Source organism: Maylandia zebra, linkage group LG15 (assembly GCF_041146795.1).
Source record: "Maylandia zebra isolate NMK-2024a linkage group LG15, Mzebra_GT3a, whole genome shotgun sequence".
Taxonomy (NCBI): domain Eukaryota; kingdom Metazoa; phylum Chordata; class Actinopteri; order Cichliformes; family Cichlidae; genus Maylandia; species Maylandia zebra.
This window is the reverse complement of record NC_135181.1, coordinates 24,345,009-24,358,288: the sequence shown is the minus strand read 5'-3', so window position 1 is coordinate 24,358,288 and position 13,280 is coordinate 24,345,009. Positions and strand designations below refer to the sequence as shown.

At 41.4% G+C, this 13,280-nt stretch overlaps 1 protein-coding gene across 3 annotated transcripts in view; it reads left to right on the top strand.

Annotated features, from left to right (window-relative positions):
- Positions 1-13,280, top strand: part of cfap61 (cilia and flagella associated protein 61) — a 45,406-nt gene that overhangs the window by 17,838 nt on the left and 14,288 nt on the right. For all 3 annotated transcript variants that reach the window (XM_076874174.1, XM_004561047.4, XM_012921817.3), the window contains 4 exons: positions 2,529-2,656; positions 8,457-8,549; positions 9,853-10,021; positions 12,314-12,485. In XM_076874174.1, the coding sequence (XP_076730289.1) occupies positions 2,529-2,656; positions 8,457-8,549; positions 9,853-10,021; positions 12,314-12,485 (562 nt within the window). The remainder of the gene's footprint in view (positions 1-2,528; positions 2,657-8,456; positions 8,550-9,852; positions 10,022-12,313; positions 12,486-13,280) is intronic.

Here is a 13,280-nt window from a genome sequence, read left to right as displayed (position 1 = left end):
GATCTTATCTTCAAAATTAAGGCGCACATGATACCGGCTAGTCAGTGTCATCACCAAAAAGCTTTCACAGACTTTTCAGAGCCAGTGTGCTGCTCATTTCATATTTATTTACATATTCAAACAGGATGTCCCAGTTTATATTTATAAATGTAATATAATGTAGAGAACAGTAATGCAGTCTGTTCATACTTTTTCTTAATCATCTTTCAGGTAGTAAAACGTGCTTAAATTAGCTTTAGACAACTTCTCAGGAGTAGTATGTGGGACCCATGTTGGTTTTCTTGAGTGACCGTATTTGGACCAGAGGGTGGAGTTCATCTAATTCTGACAAACTTGTTATCAGTCTGCATTCATAAACTACATGGATGTAACACACAAACGCACACCTGTCTGATAATTAGTGCAAAATAGCAAACCTGTAAAATACTGGAGTTTCACTCAGCAAAACAAGCACAGGCTCAGTTTGCAATAATATAATATAATCAGTCATAACAGCCATACCTCCATACCCATAACTCCAGTATCCAGTTCTGACAAAATTCCCACTGGGAAGTTTTTATCCATCAAACTATCCAAAACACTCTTTTTGCACCAGTTTTTAAACATGCTTTTTTAATACTGGTAAATCATTTTAACCCAGACGTCTGGGGATCGACTCACTTTGGAGCTTGCCTCATGTGGTCGTTAGTGGAACTGCAGATTATTGCATGAAATTCATTTGGTTTTTGAGCATCAGTGGTTGCTGCATGATTTAACCTAGTATTACCTGCAGTAATCACACAATATACATCACATATCGACTCCAAGGCTACTTTATCTCCAGTCAAGCAAAAAATAAAAAATAATGAGCCTGTGCATTCAAAATTAAAATAAAGACAAATTGACTTTTACTGCTTACATAAGTTCCTGAGATGAAACCCTGTTTCCGACATGCTGTACAAAGACCAAATGAAAAAAATGGAAAATGCAGTTACACCCATCTATTTTGGAGCACATTTTTCAGGTTTTAACTCTCTGTACAAAAATATTCAAATAACATGAAAGTACACGCTCTCAGCTTTAATTCGAGGACCAAAATGTGGCATTAATTGTTTAGTAATCACAGACATTTTTATAAATAGTCTGTACTCAGAGGCTCGTGCAGCTGGAATAATTGCAGAATGTGGTTTGGTATTGTATTGCTAAAATTAAAATTACCCGGAGGGCTGCATACACATGGTTTAGCTTCTGCGGGATAGTTTTCCATTCACAATCATGTTACTAATTAACTTAATTAGTTGTTCCATTAAGTGTTTTTAAGCATTACACACCTCTCAACCTTTTCTGAAATATGTTGCTTCAAAACAAAAGCTTGGTGTATATACTAAATTACCAAACACAATTCAAAATCAAACCTGCAAAGTTTAATTTTTTGTGATATTTTGATGCTTCAAATTTTTCAGTGTGTGGCTTATTTATCATATAAAATAACCAAGGCTTCTTACGTTTTCCTCCTACAGTCAAACCTGTGCCAAAACACCTCCGTGTATGTGACAGATGTTGGGCTCACATGCCCTCGTGGAAATTTATTTAAATATCACACAAAGGTTAATTCCACCCATGCCCCCCCCCCCCCCCCCCCCCACACACACACACACACACGCGCGCGCACACGCACACACACTTTTTTTCTTTTACTTTTTTTTTTTCTCAGTGTTGTTTTCATTCAATAAGGTGCATTGTGGGGCCAATCTGTTTAATTATAGAAAATGAAGGCGACATTAGCTGCCTCAGATCACAGTGAGAGGAGGCGAGAGAGACGATTGGCCTTGGAGAATTGGGAAATTGGAACGGCGTGTTCGACCAATTCCTGTGGGACGCTTTTGTGATTGTTGGAGAAAAGGGTTCCTTAACTCTCAGGTCACACATTTGATCCCTTCCCATCCCAGCGGGCTTTCCGTTTTGGCTAAAATTAAATGTGCTTTGCACGAAATGTTATTCATGCTACTTGTAATTATACGCTTATGCAGGGAGGCAGGACTCTGTATATTTTGGCAGATTGCGTGTCAGCTCATTAAAATTCTTCTTCCCTTGAAAAAAGATGTATAAAAAGTTCATATGCTGTTGGAAATTTGCAGCATTTAATGTAATTTCCTTTTTCCTTTTACGCAAGAAAATCCCTTTGCTTTGAGCCGTTTCTGCTCAAACGCTTGTGAACTTTTTTGAAAACTGGTGAAAAGCATGATTGATGGCGTGTCCATTAAGTTTCACACAGCGCAGACGTTTAGGGCCTAAGATTCAGCACGAGTCGCGCTTGAATGTCACAGAGTATAAAGAGAAAAGCTGAAAGCTTGCAGGCTGATGAGGTACCCCGATGAAATCTGCTGAGCTGTGAATGGGAGAAATTGGACAGGTCATTATGTAATAATAAGTACATTTGCTGCATTTATTTAATTTCCTGAAAATGGTGTCAGTCGTTCTGGGAGTGATGTGTCGCCTCCAGATGGGGGTAAACGTGACAGACCGTCTCCTCTCTTTGTTTCTCTTAGGCACCGTTTGCTCTCAGCCTCGTCAGCAGAAAGTTGACCATGGAGCCAAAGGTCACCATTAATACCCGGATTGTGCTGGTGGGAGCTTCGGACACAGGTTTAGCTTTCCTCGAGGTGCTTTGTTCCTGGTGAGTCTGCCTCTGAACTAACTCCAGGATTGATTGCGGCTGTACTTTCTAAATTTGTGGCAGGAGTGACAGTGTTTTTCCTATTTCACTCTGATCCGATTAGCTGTTTGGTGTCCCGGGGCAAAAATTTGCTCAAGCCCTTATTAAGCCTCTCACAGAAACCTCTCACCATCTGTGCATTGTATATGTACCTTATCATCTCCAAGTCCCCATCAAGCACAGAGCACACAGCTCTGCTGCACACGGCACACAGCTTCATTAGCTGCTCAGAATCTCACCTATACACTCAAAGTGCTCCCAAGAGTTTCTGTCTGTCGGGTAGTTTGTGGTGAACAGGCGGATGTAAATGTGCCACGTACAAGTGTAGCCCGATGTATACAATATTGTTCCTTTGTGCCATAGTGCCACTGTTGCCACCAACATATGACATATTCCTTCATGAATCATTATAGTCATATTCAACCTGACCATACACACCAGCCGGTTGCCCCAAATACTCACAGGATCAAATATAGATTAATCCACTTCTAAAAGTAGTTCCTGATAAATTTATCATGTTTACTCATGTTTAATAAAAATTGATTGAACTTTTAAAGTTGCTCTTATGGCATTGATTAAACTGATAAAATTAATTTGTGTTTAAGATTACATATTCAAAATAGGTCGCAGTGGATGTCTCCATATATGTCTAATAATGAAAGTCTGTGTAAATGGCACTCAGAATCATCAAGTGGCGCAACCTGTAGTACAGACACTTAAACATGCACCTCATGTTTCTGAATCAGTAACTGTCTGCAGACAATGATGTCTGCTATAAGCACAAACAGGTCACACTGCATGTGGCAAAGAAGAAGAACACGGTGAGGATGCAGGTGCTGTAATAGAGATCTGGCAGATGTTAGAATGAAATGTGTTTAGGTGCCCGAGTAGCCCAGAGCCTCTCACTCGAGCTTCTGTTTCATTTCTTTATCGCCTTTCATGCCAGGAATCCAAACCTCTGGAAATGTCACTTGACTTCAGCTCAGGCGTCTTCTGTTTGCCTCTGTCCTCGCTCCCTGAGATTAACTGCTCCAGCAAATAATAAGAAGCAGAGGGCTGCTGATTCAGAGCCAGCTGATAGCTGCCAGGCAACCAGGGTTGTTGTTTTGAGAGAGCGAGATCTCTCAGCGCTCATAGAGCTGGTGAGGCTGGCACTGCGGCGGTGCCGGGGCAGGCGCACGCAGCTGTCTGAGGCCTGGCATTCAGCGGGGCCAGAGCCGGCCCCCTTTAATTAGCCACTCCACTGTTTCCCCCGTCAGGATCTGCTGCAGCGATCTGTGTTTGCTGTCACTAATGAGTTGACTAATGAGGCAGTTAGTGTCTACTGGACTAATGGTGAGGCGGCAACACATTTAGAGGGTGAAAGATGGGTCAGTTTCGGCCTGCGAGGGGCCCCCCTTATCAGCCTTGCCCAAATGTCCACCCCCCTCCACACCAACACAGATTTCCTTGTGCTCATTGAGTCCACCCCCCCCCCCCCCCCCCCCCCCCCCCCCCTCTCCATTACTGGCTGGGACGGGGTCAGGCAGATAAAGAGCTCTGCAGCGGCTCAGCCCTTTGCTCACCGCGGTCAGACTGCAGGGTCACCACAGCTGTCTGTCACCGGCAGATAACAGAGCAAATCCAGAGCTGCTGATTTTGTCGCATCCAGACGCCAATAATGGGCCATAATGCCTCGGCGCTGCAACAAAAAATCCATCTTCTGGCACGGATTGACAAGAAAGTTTGACTGTGGTCGCTGTCAGATTGTTGCTGTGTTATTGTGTTGTTATTATTCGCATGTTCATGTCAGAAAGCAACGCTTAAACCAATGCTGACACAAAGCACGTAGGCATTTTTATCTGATCCAGCTATAAATATTGTTTGCTGGGAAATGTGTTTATTATGCTAATATCTACAGGTCAGTAATGTAGAACTTTTAAAGGGAAAAAAAGTTACTTTAGGTGATTCGTCAAATCATTTATATTTTTACCTTTTTGTTTGTTTGTTTTTTTTCTTCAGTAGATGGAAGGTCTCTCAGCTTGCTAGTTATCACATTCCAAGTTAAAGTTATAGCAGTAACTTTATACCCAAGCCTCAATAACACAATCATTTTTTATATGCCTAAATGCTTCCTAGCCTAACATTCACATTTTAATCAACATGTCAGGACTAACTCATAGTTCAATATCTTTGGCATGCAAACAGGAGCAGCCAGGGATCAAACCACCAACCTTCTGATTTGTAGATGACCTCTTCTACTTTATCATACTATTACCTGCTCATTAGTGTAAGTAATGTGCTGGAGGTTGAACGCCTGCTAGCAGCTAACTGCCAGTGACAGAGCGACTTGCTGGTCTTGTGAGGATGCTGATTCATAAAAACTGGAATTTTGCTTATTTCACTAATTTTTCCACCCCCATAGATTGGCATTTGAGTACCACCCACTAAGATGGAGCAGCAAGGTTTATGACTAATACTGCAGTCAGCCTACAGGTGTGATTTGAGACCAACTTTACAAAATGTGCAGTATAATGAGTCATTTAATGAAAGCATTATATAAAAACCAGCAACTTTTGGCTCACATCAAAGTGCTAAGCAGATTTTCATTCAGCTGACCAGGTGGTGTCTTTGGAATCAGCTTCTGTTTATCATCTCCGTGGAGCTGTGGTGCAGGATATTTAATAGTACCTGTAATATTTTACAGGTAAAATAAGCACCCAGGAAAGTCTGTTTTTGGTTATTTGGCTGTAGTTGTAGTCCTGTAACAATCCTGTATACCAGATATAACCTTAAAGTACCTCTTCAATATGAGGAACCAAGCACAGCCATCGTGTGTTTACCACATGCCTCACTGCATGTATCTACTGCTATAACTGCTCACTAATATGAAACAACAGCCTTCCCATGTACAATCGGTTTAGCAGCATTTTGGTGTCTGGTGTTGTCAATGTGCGCCGCTGGGCGTTAATTTAGCAGGAAGCACAGATAAGAACAGAGCAGGAGGTGATCAGAGTGTCAGGGTGATAAGGCTGGACGCTGCGAGGTACACACACACACTTTGCTATTCACTGAGCGTAGGAGCTGGAACTGCTGTTATCTGCTGTGTAATGTCCTGTCGGCCACAACAAAGGAGGCCATTTGCATCACAAGAGATGGTTTATACTGTCAACAGTAAACTCACAAGAGCTCAGACAGCTCCAGTTTTTCATGCTCAGGAACCACAAACGCATCAGCAGGCTGGAGAATGTGCACCTGAGAAGCTTTACGCTTTGTAAACATGCCTACATTGGTAAACAGAGGGATTTTAAAAGGTTTATGATTTATGTAAAAGCACCATAATATGTAATTTCAACAGTGTACTGAATTTTGAATTAAAGCTAAACTCCTGAGCTGCTCTTTTTAGCCCCGTGTAATTTACGTTTGTCAATCTTTACAAACGGAAACTTGCCAGCGAACTGAGGATAACCCCCCCCCCCCCCCCCCCCAAAAAAAACAACAACAAACAAAACCAAACCAGACAGTGTGACAATGGTATAAATAGCTGTTTTCAGTTCAGTGCATTCAGATCTGTTATAGTTTCTATTTTGTAGAACTTGTTTTCTCGTTTGGATCATGGTGTCAGGAGTCAGCTTTAAATCAACCTCAAGTGTATTGAAAACGCAGTGTCCGCAGTAAATGAGCTGCTAAAGGTGCAGGATGGGCTATCATGACAACGTTTCAATGCACCGCCGTTTCAGTTCATAAAACCATTCTGCTATGTTTGTGTTCTCAGGTTAAAGGTGGATAACAGTCTGCTGTTTGCGCAACAGTTCAGACGCAGGCAACATTTTTCAGTCTAATATTGGCGTTCCAGTTTCTGTGTCTGCATACATATTTAAATAACCGGATAAAAAACACGACCCATTATACAACATCCCAGTTTCAGTGTTACTTAAGTTTAGTTATTGTTAAATTGGTGTTAAGCAGTTTTGTTACACTTAGATAGCACAGAGGATACCTAAATTTGACAAAAGTATACTAGAGGTGTGCTACAAGGTGTCTTTAGCTGTTTGTGTATCCACAAGCGAATGTCAGGAACATCTGTCAGTCAGTGGTGACACACCCACACAGACCTAAGAAGAAGACTGATTAGCCTGAGTAAGTGAAATATGGAAAGGTTGTTATTCCTCCGGTGTTCAAGACATTTAAACATTACGATAAAGGTAGCTTTGAGCGCTGTAAACTAACTTTCTGGATAAATAATGTTGAAAGAGTAGAGAAAAAATAAAAAAGCTTCACTCTTGTCAAAAGTAAACATGTTAATAGACATATGCTCATAGCTCGGTATGCAATACTCAGTGCTTGCTGCTATTGTTATCCAACCACTGCACTTCCATTTTGCTGCTATTCGGCATCTAAAATGTCAACTGTGTCATTGTATCCTTGAATTTCCCAACTGTGGGACCAATAAAGGCTTTGCTGTCTTAGCTTATCTATGATTCTTTACCTGGCCTTATATTCCCGTAACACAAAATCATCACTATATCAACTGAGTTGTGACTTTTATTCCATATTTTCTTCTTTTTGTGGCTAGCTTTAGTCTGCTTTTCTAAATGTTTTTATACATCTGTGAACAAAATGGAAATTAGTCTTCAACAGTTGTTTACACACATTTTTGAATCTTTGGCTGATTTTTTTCAAAAGTCTAAACATAAAAACCCAAAATGCAATTCAAAAATGTTTTGTTTTTTTTCCATTTCTTTTTTTGTGTGTGTGCATCAAAACGGCCCAAACACATACACCGACATATAAATAGCTCTCCCTGCCAGCCAACAACACAATGATCTGCTCAACACAATACACTGCTGCACACTGATCAGCAAGTTCATGCCTTATTCATTTTCACTCTATGTTGTGGCAAAAGGTGTGTGTATGTGTGTGTATATATATATATATATATATATATATATATATATATATATATATATATACACATACAGAGAGAGAGAGAGATGTTTTTGCATGCGTTGCACATAAAATATAACAGGAGAAAATAGAGAAAAGCATTCAGTATTTTCTATAAAATACTTAAATGTGACAAAAAAAGTGCAAAATGTAAGACTGTAATAACTGGGCAGCATGGTGCCTGCTGTTCAGCCTGGCCAAACCACCTCTACATCACAAGCATTGCTCACTGTGGCCGACGAGCCAGGAAAGAATATTCTGGAGAGAATGCTTCTCCGCATGCATCCTCCACTGTTTACATGCGTGGGGACAAGGGTCACACACCTTCCATAGCCATGCACAAAGAAGCCCCTTCAGTTTGGTTTAGGAATAGAGAATGTGGTGGGAGGTAAAGAATAATAAATCGTGGCTGGCCGATGAATCAATTGTGAACCAGAGCAGCCTAGAGGAAAGTCACGTTTTCCCAGTGTCTCCACTGTCCTCTATTTTCCTTTAAAATAGCAGAAATCACGGTTTTGCTTTTATACCTCTTTAATGTTCTAATATCTAAGTGAGGCATTAAAAAGCTAGTGATTAAATACCATCAGATGGGGGTAAATAAAGTCCCAATGATTGAAATAAACAGTATAAAAAAACACAAACAGTATAAAAATGTACAAAGTGTTATCTAGAATTTCCAGTTTCACACACTTAAAGTAGTAACATGAGTTTTATGTTTCAGTGATTGCGTTTCCAAAAGCTCTGAAGTCCTTCCCAGGGTCCTCCTCTCACTGTGTGTTCACAGCGTTATGTGGAATAGCACTCATGCTTTTCGCTGCTGTTTGTTCTCTCACAGCCCTCACCTGAGGTTCAACAGCCTGACCCTCATTTCAACACACGGTTTCCCCGGCGACTACAACCGCGAGGACGCTGGATTTCTGTCCACAAGGTGAGTGAACAGAACAACATGCACATGAAAATGGAAAACCTTGTTGTGCCATCTCGCATTCCCAAACATGTTGGATATATATCGACATACCATCAGACAGCTGGAAAAGCACCAGAGTGTGTGATTATTTTAAGTGTAATTAAACTCAGTTAAAAACAGTGTTTTAGAAGGAAAAATGTAAACGCAACATGACATTATTATTATTTCAGAATATTATGAAAGAAACTTTAAAAGCAATGTTATTTGCCACTATGTGAGGCAACCTCTTTCACATTAATGAATCAGACACATTTGCAGATTCTTGTACACGTTTCCAAGTTTCAAGTTTTATTGTCATGTACAGATAAACACTGTAGCCACATTTATCCATAATGAAATTCTTTGGCTCGTGCTCCTCAGCTTTACATGAGCATATAGAGAGTGTGCAGTTATATTGAGAAGAAAATAACAGAAAATAGCAGTGGTAGTAATAAAATAATAATAATAATAACAATAACAATAACAATAACAATAACAATAACAATAATAATAATAATAACAATAACAATAAAAAGGAGAGGAAACAAGTATTAAATATTAGAGAATTTAGTTGGTATTTACATTTAAGACAAGTTGGTATTTACAAGTTTGTGCAAGAGTATCTGCAGGTTGTACAAAGTTGTGCAGTGAGCATTTAAGTAGCATTTGTTGAAGTGACAGTGTGCAGAGTCCTGTTATTGTAGTGAGTGTGTAGTGTTGTGTATGGAATGTCAGCAGTTCAAAAGTCTGATGGCTTGTGGGTAAAAACTGTCCCTGTGTCTGGTAGTGTGGGTCTGGATGCTCCTGAACCGCCTGCCGGACGGCAGGAGTGTGAAAGGTCTGTGTCTGGGGTGGCTGGGATCAGAGAGGATCCGCTGTGTCTTCCTCATGCAGCACTGTCTGTAGAGATTCGGCATGGCTGGCAGTTCAGTCCTGATGATGCGCTGTGCTGATCTCACCACCCTCTGCAGAGCTTTGTGGTCCAGACCATTACAGCTGCCACACCAAGTGGTGATGCAGCCAGTCAGAATACTTTCAGTGGTGATTTTCAACCGTGATTTCCACAAACATTAACAACATTTGTACACATTTCTTTTTAAATTGAGCCGAATTCTGTGCCAGAGACCGGCCAACAAATGATGACAGACACTGACATTGTCAGTGCATATTAGAAATACAGATTTCTAACTGAAAGTGCATCATCATCATTGTGGAGGCTTGTATTAGAAAATTAGCATCAATATAATTCTATTAGTTTAAGTTTCTTCTTCTCATCTTCATGCAGTCATGCCTACAGCAGCAGAGACTTGGCCCAGATCCCAGTGCGTTCCTTCATCAGAGTGGTGACGGGGAAGTTGGTGGGCATCAGAAGGAAGTCCAAATACGTCCTCTTGTCCAGTGGGGAGAAGGTGCCCTACGACCACCTCATCCTCTGTACTGGCCTGCAGTATCGGGTGAGATGATTGGTTCTTTTAATGTGAGTTGTAAAAAGTCTTTCCTCTGACAGCAGAGCTGTTGCTGCAGTGTGAACTGGGTGAAAAATATTTCCGACTTATGTGTGCTGTTTGGTTAGAGAAAATAGCAGAAAACATCTCATTACAATGCAGTCACATCCACCTGCACCGCCCCCACTACACACACACTAATAACCATGAATCAGAATGATCAACTTTTTTTATAAATTCAACAAAAATTGAAGCATGAGCTGTAGAGAAGTGTTTTTAATCATAAAACAGTTGTATTTCCCTGCATTAGATAGCAGAGGTGTCCCTAATAAAGTGCTCAATGAGTGTTTTCAGTAGGTTTTTTTTTTTTGCTTAAGCATCAACAGGATTCACAGACTACACTCGAGCCATACCTGAGTTACAAAAAACAACAACATAATATGACATCCTTGTGTCGCCGATGTTCCTTTGGCATTATAATTTAGTTCTAACTTTAAGAGGAGAAAAAAAGCTATTTATAGCTCTTTAAAGCTGACACAGAGGACACAGCTGCAGCACTTAGACAGGTGAAATAACAACAAAATGTTTGTTTCTGACCTGAGGCTAAGAAATGGGCAGGAAAAGACAGGAATTAAAATCATAGACAACACACAAGAAAAAGCCAACTGTCAAAGTAAAACAGGAAACATACAAAAGAGAGAATAAACAGGGACTGTGTCTATATGTCAGGTTGGGTATCAGACGCCACGTCTCTGGGGACATCTCAGGCCCTCCAAGGTTTGGAGGCCTATCTCCACCCACCACCACTTCCCCTGCCAGTGGCGGACTCCCTCAGGTGTCGGTGCGTTGGTGGTTCTTTGTGCCTGGGGGTGGGCGTCCGGGTACACACCGGCTCACTCCTTGGCAGCCGCTTATCGGGGCCTCGAGCCTGGGGCTCGCTCGGGCCACTTCGGAGGTGGGGTGCCCCCGGCCTCTCGGCCTGGGGCTCGGTCACTCAGGCACAGCTGGCTGCCGGCGGAGCTCACGGGCGCGTCACTGCAACTCCCCCTGGCTTCTGCTCCGCGGCTGCTGAGTGAGCCCTCATCTGGGACTCTCCTCAGCTCTTACTGGAACAGTGGCGCGGCTGCCCCTCTGTTGGTCTTCCTTGGTCTCTTGTGTTCTGGGGGCCTCTGGATGTCTGGAGTTTTGATCTCCTCCATACCTGCTTCATACCCTGGAGGACAGGGCTGTGGCTCCCCCACACCCTCTAGCAGATCGTTACATGGAGAAACCTTTGGAATGCAAGCATGCTGATCCACACAGGTATGCACACAGGTGTACACACGGGTGTTCACAGATGCGAACTACAGCTTTCTTGGCTGCTGCCTCAAAGCACATTGTGCCCTGTCTATCTTGCGTGCTGCACAATATCGTTTATTACTTAGTATCTACTGATATCTACTGCTAGCTAGTTTATTGTGATGGTGCCGTTTTTTTTATTATGTTGCTCTTTGTTGTTTGCTTTCTCTTCTGTTTTTTTTCTCCATACAGGTGACCCAGGTGTTTTGTTTTTTTTGTTTGTTTGTTTTTTTTTCTTCCCCCCCTTCTCACCGTCTCTTCTCCCCTTTGGTTTTCTTTCTCTCCCTCTCTTTCTTTCATTCTTTCTCCCTGTCCTATCCCCCAGTCATGTCTGTCCCATTTGTAGCAACTGAAAATAAAATAAATTCATAATTATAATAAAGGTCAATCAAATGGACCAATATGGCAAGGCCATGATGATCCACTTGGTAAAATAAATCCGCTTGGCATCTTTCTTGGCCTTAAGACAACAATTCTGATGGCTAAAGATCCAAACGGGACACAAAAAAAAAAACAAAAAAAACCAAAAAAAACCAGAATAAACAGGGAAAGTTTAACCGAGAAGGCACATACATGAGAGAGGAGAGAGAACAGACTGGGGAGATTAATACAACAATGGAATGAAAAACAGGGACCAGAACTCAATAATTTCATTTGAAGCTCACAAAAAATAAAAAACATTGTCAGCATGAGAATAAAATCAAAACAGTGATCCAAATCAATAAATATAAAAGAACCAAAGCTTACGAACATCCCCACACCCTCGGACCACGACAGCAGGTCTGTCACACTGTCTTGTTATATGATTTTTGTCCATGCTGAAGGACACTTTGTACATAATGGTGACGCACAGCATTCCTTTCATGATGTCTCCTTTTAACTGTTTGATATTGCATGACTGAAATGTAAGAAGTTAAAGAAATGAATTTAATTTGTTTTGTGTGTGTGTGTGTGTGTGTGTAGGTACCGTGTCCCACTGGTGTAGATGTGAGCCAGCCTGTCACAAACAGCCAGCTGCACTCCACTCACAGCAGATACACTGGGCCCGTGCCCTCCAACCTCTTCACCCTCAACGACCTCCACGACTGCATGGCTGCTCGCCGCTGGCTCTGTGCCAACTTTTTGGAGCTGGAGGGTAAATGGAAAGCCTCGCCTACACACACACACACACACACACACACACACACACACACACACACACAGAGAGAACACCTAAAATTAATCTGTAGTAGTATGTCATTACTCAGCCAGTCGCTGCTGAAGTGCCCCGGTATAATTAGCAGCTAATTAGCTGCAGAGAAATCTTTCATCTCCGTGAATCAGGTCGGCCTCTTCCATCCATTTTCCATTATCATATCACTTTCTGAGAGCCGGGCTTTTCAGAGCAGGGAAAATGCACAGTGTCATTAAGCAAAATTAATCTGCTCTCTGAAGGAATTGTGCAGTGATCTAGAGTGAGGCTTTTATACATACTAATTAGCTGATTCCAGTCATAAAGGAAAACCATTAATACATGCAAATTGCAGAGACAGACCTTTGCAGATACCATGTTTATTTCCATATTTTAATAATAACAACAGAAGGAAAACAAAGAGTGTATGTAAATCTCAGCCTTCGAGTGTAGGGAAGTTTCTCTGATTTGCCACAAATCCAACAAAAATAGAAAAAACAAAAACATTACAGTTGATCTTTAAACATTTTATTACCCTGCTCCAGCAATGTTCATGCAAGTATCATTTTTAATATAACATGCTCTGTTCATTTCCACCAACACAGAGATTATTAGCACTTCACAAAGATGTCAGCAGGGACAGTTGTTTATATAACTAATGTGTCCTGCATGGACATGACAATTAATATTTACGAAATGAGCATGTGCAGCTGTAAGCTATTAAATATAATGTTTCCTCTGTTTCCAAGTAACAAAACA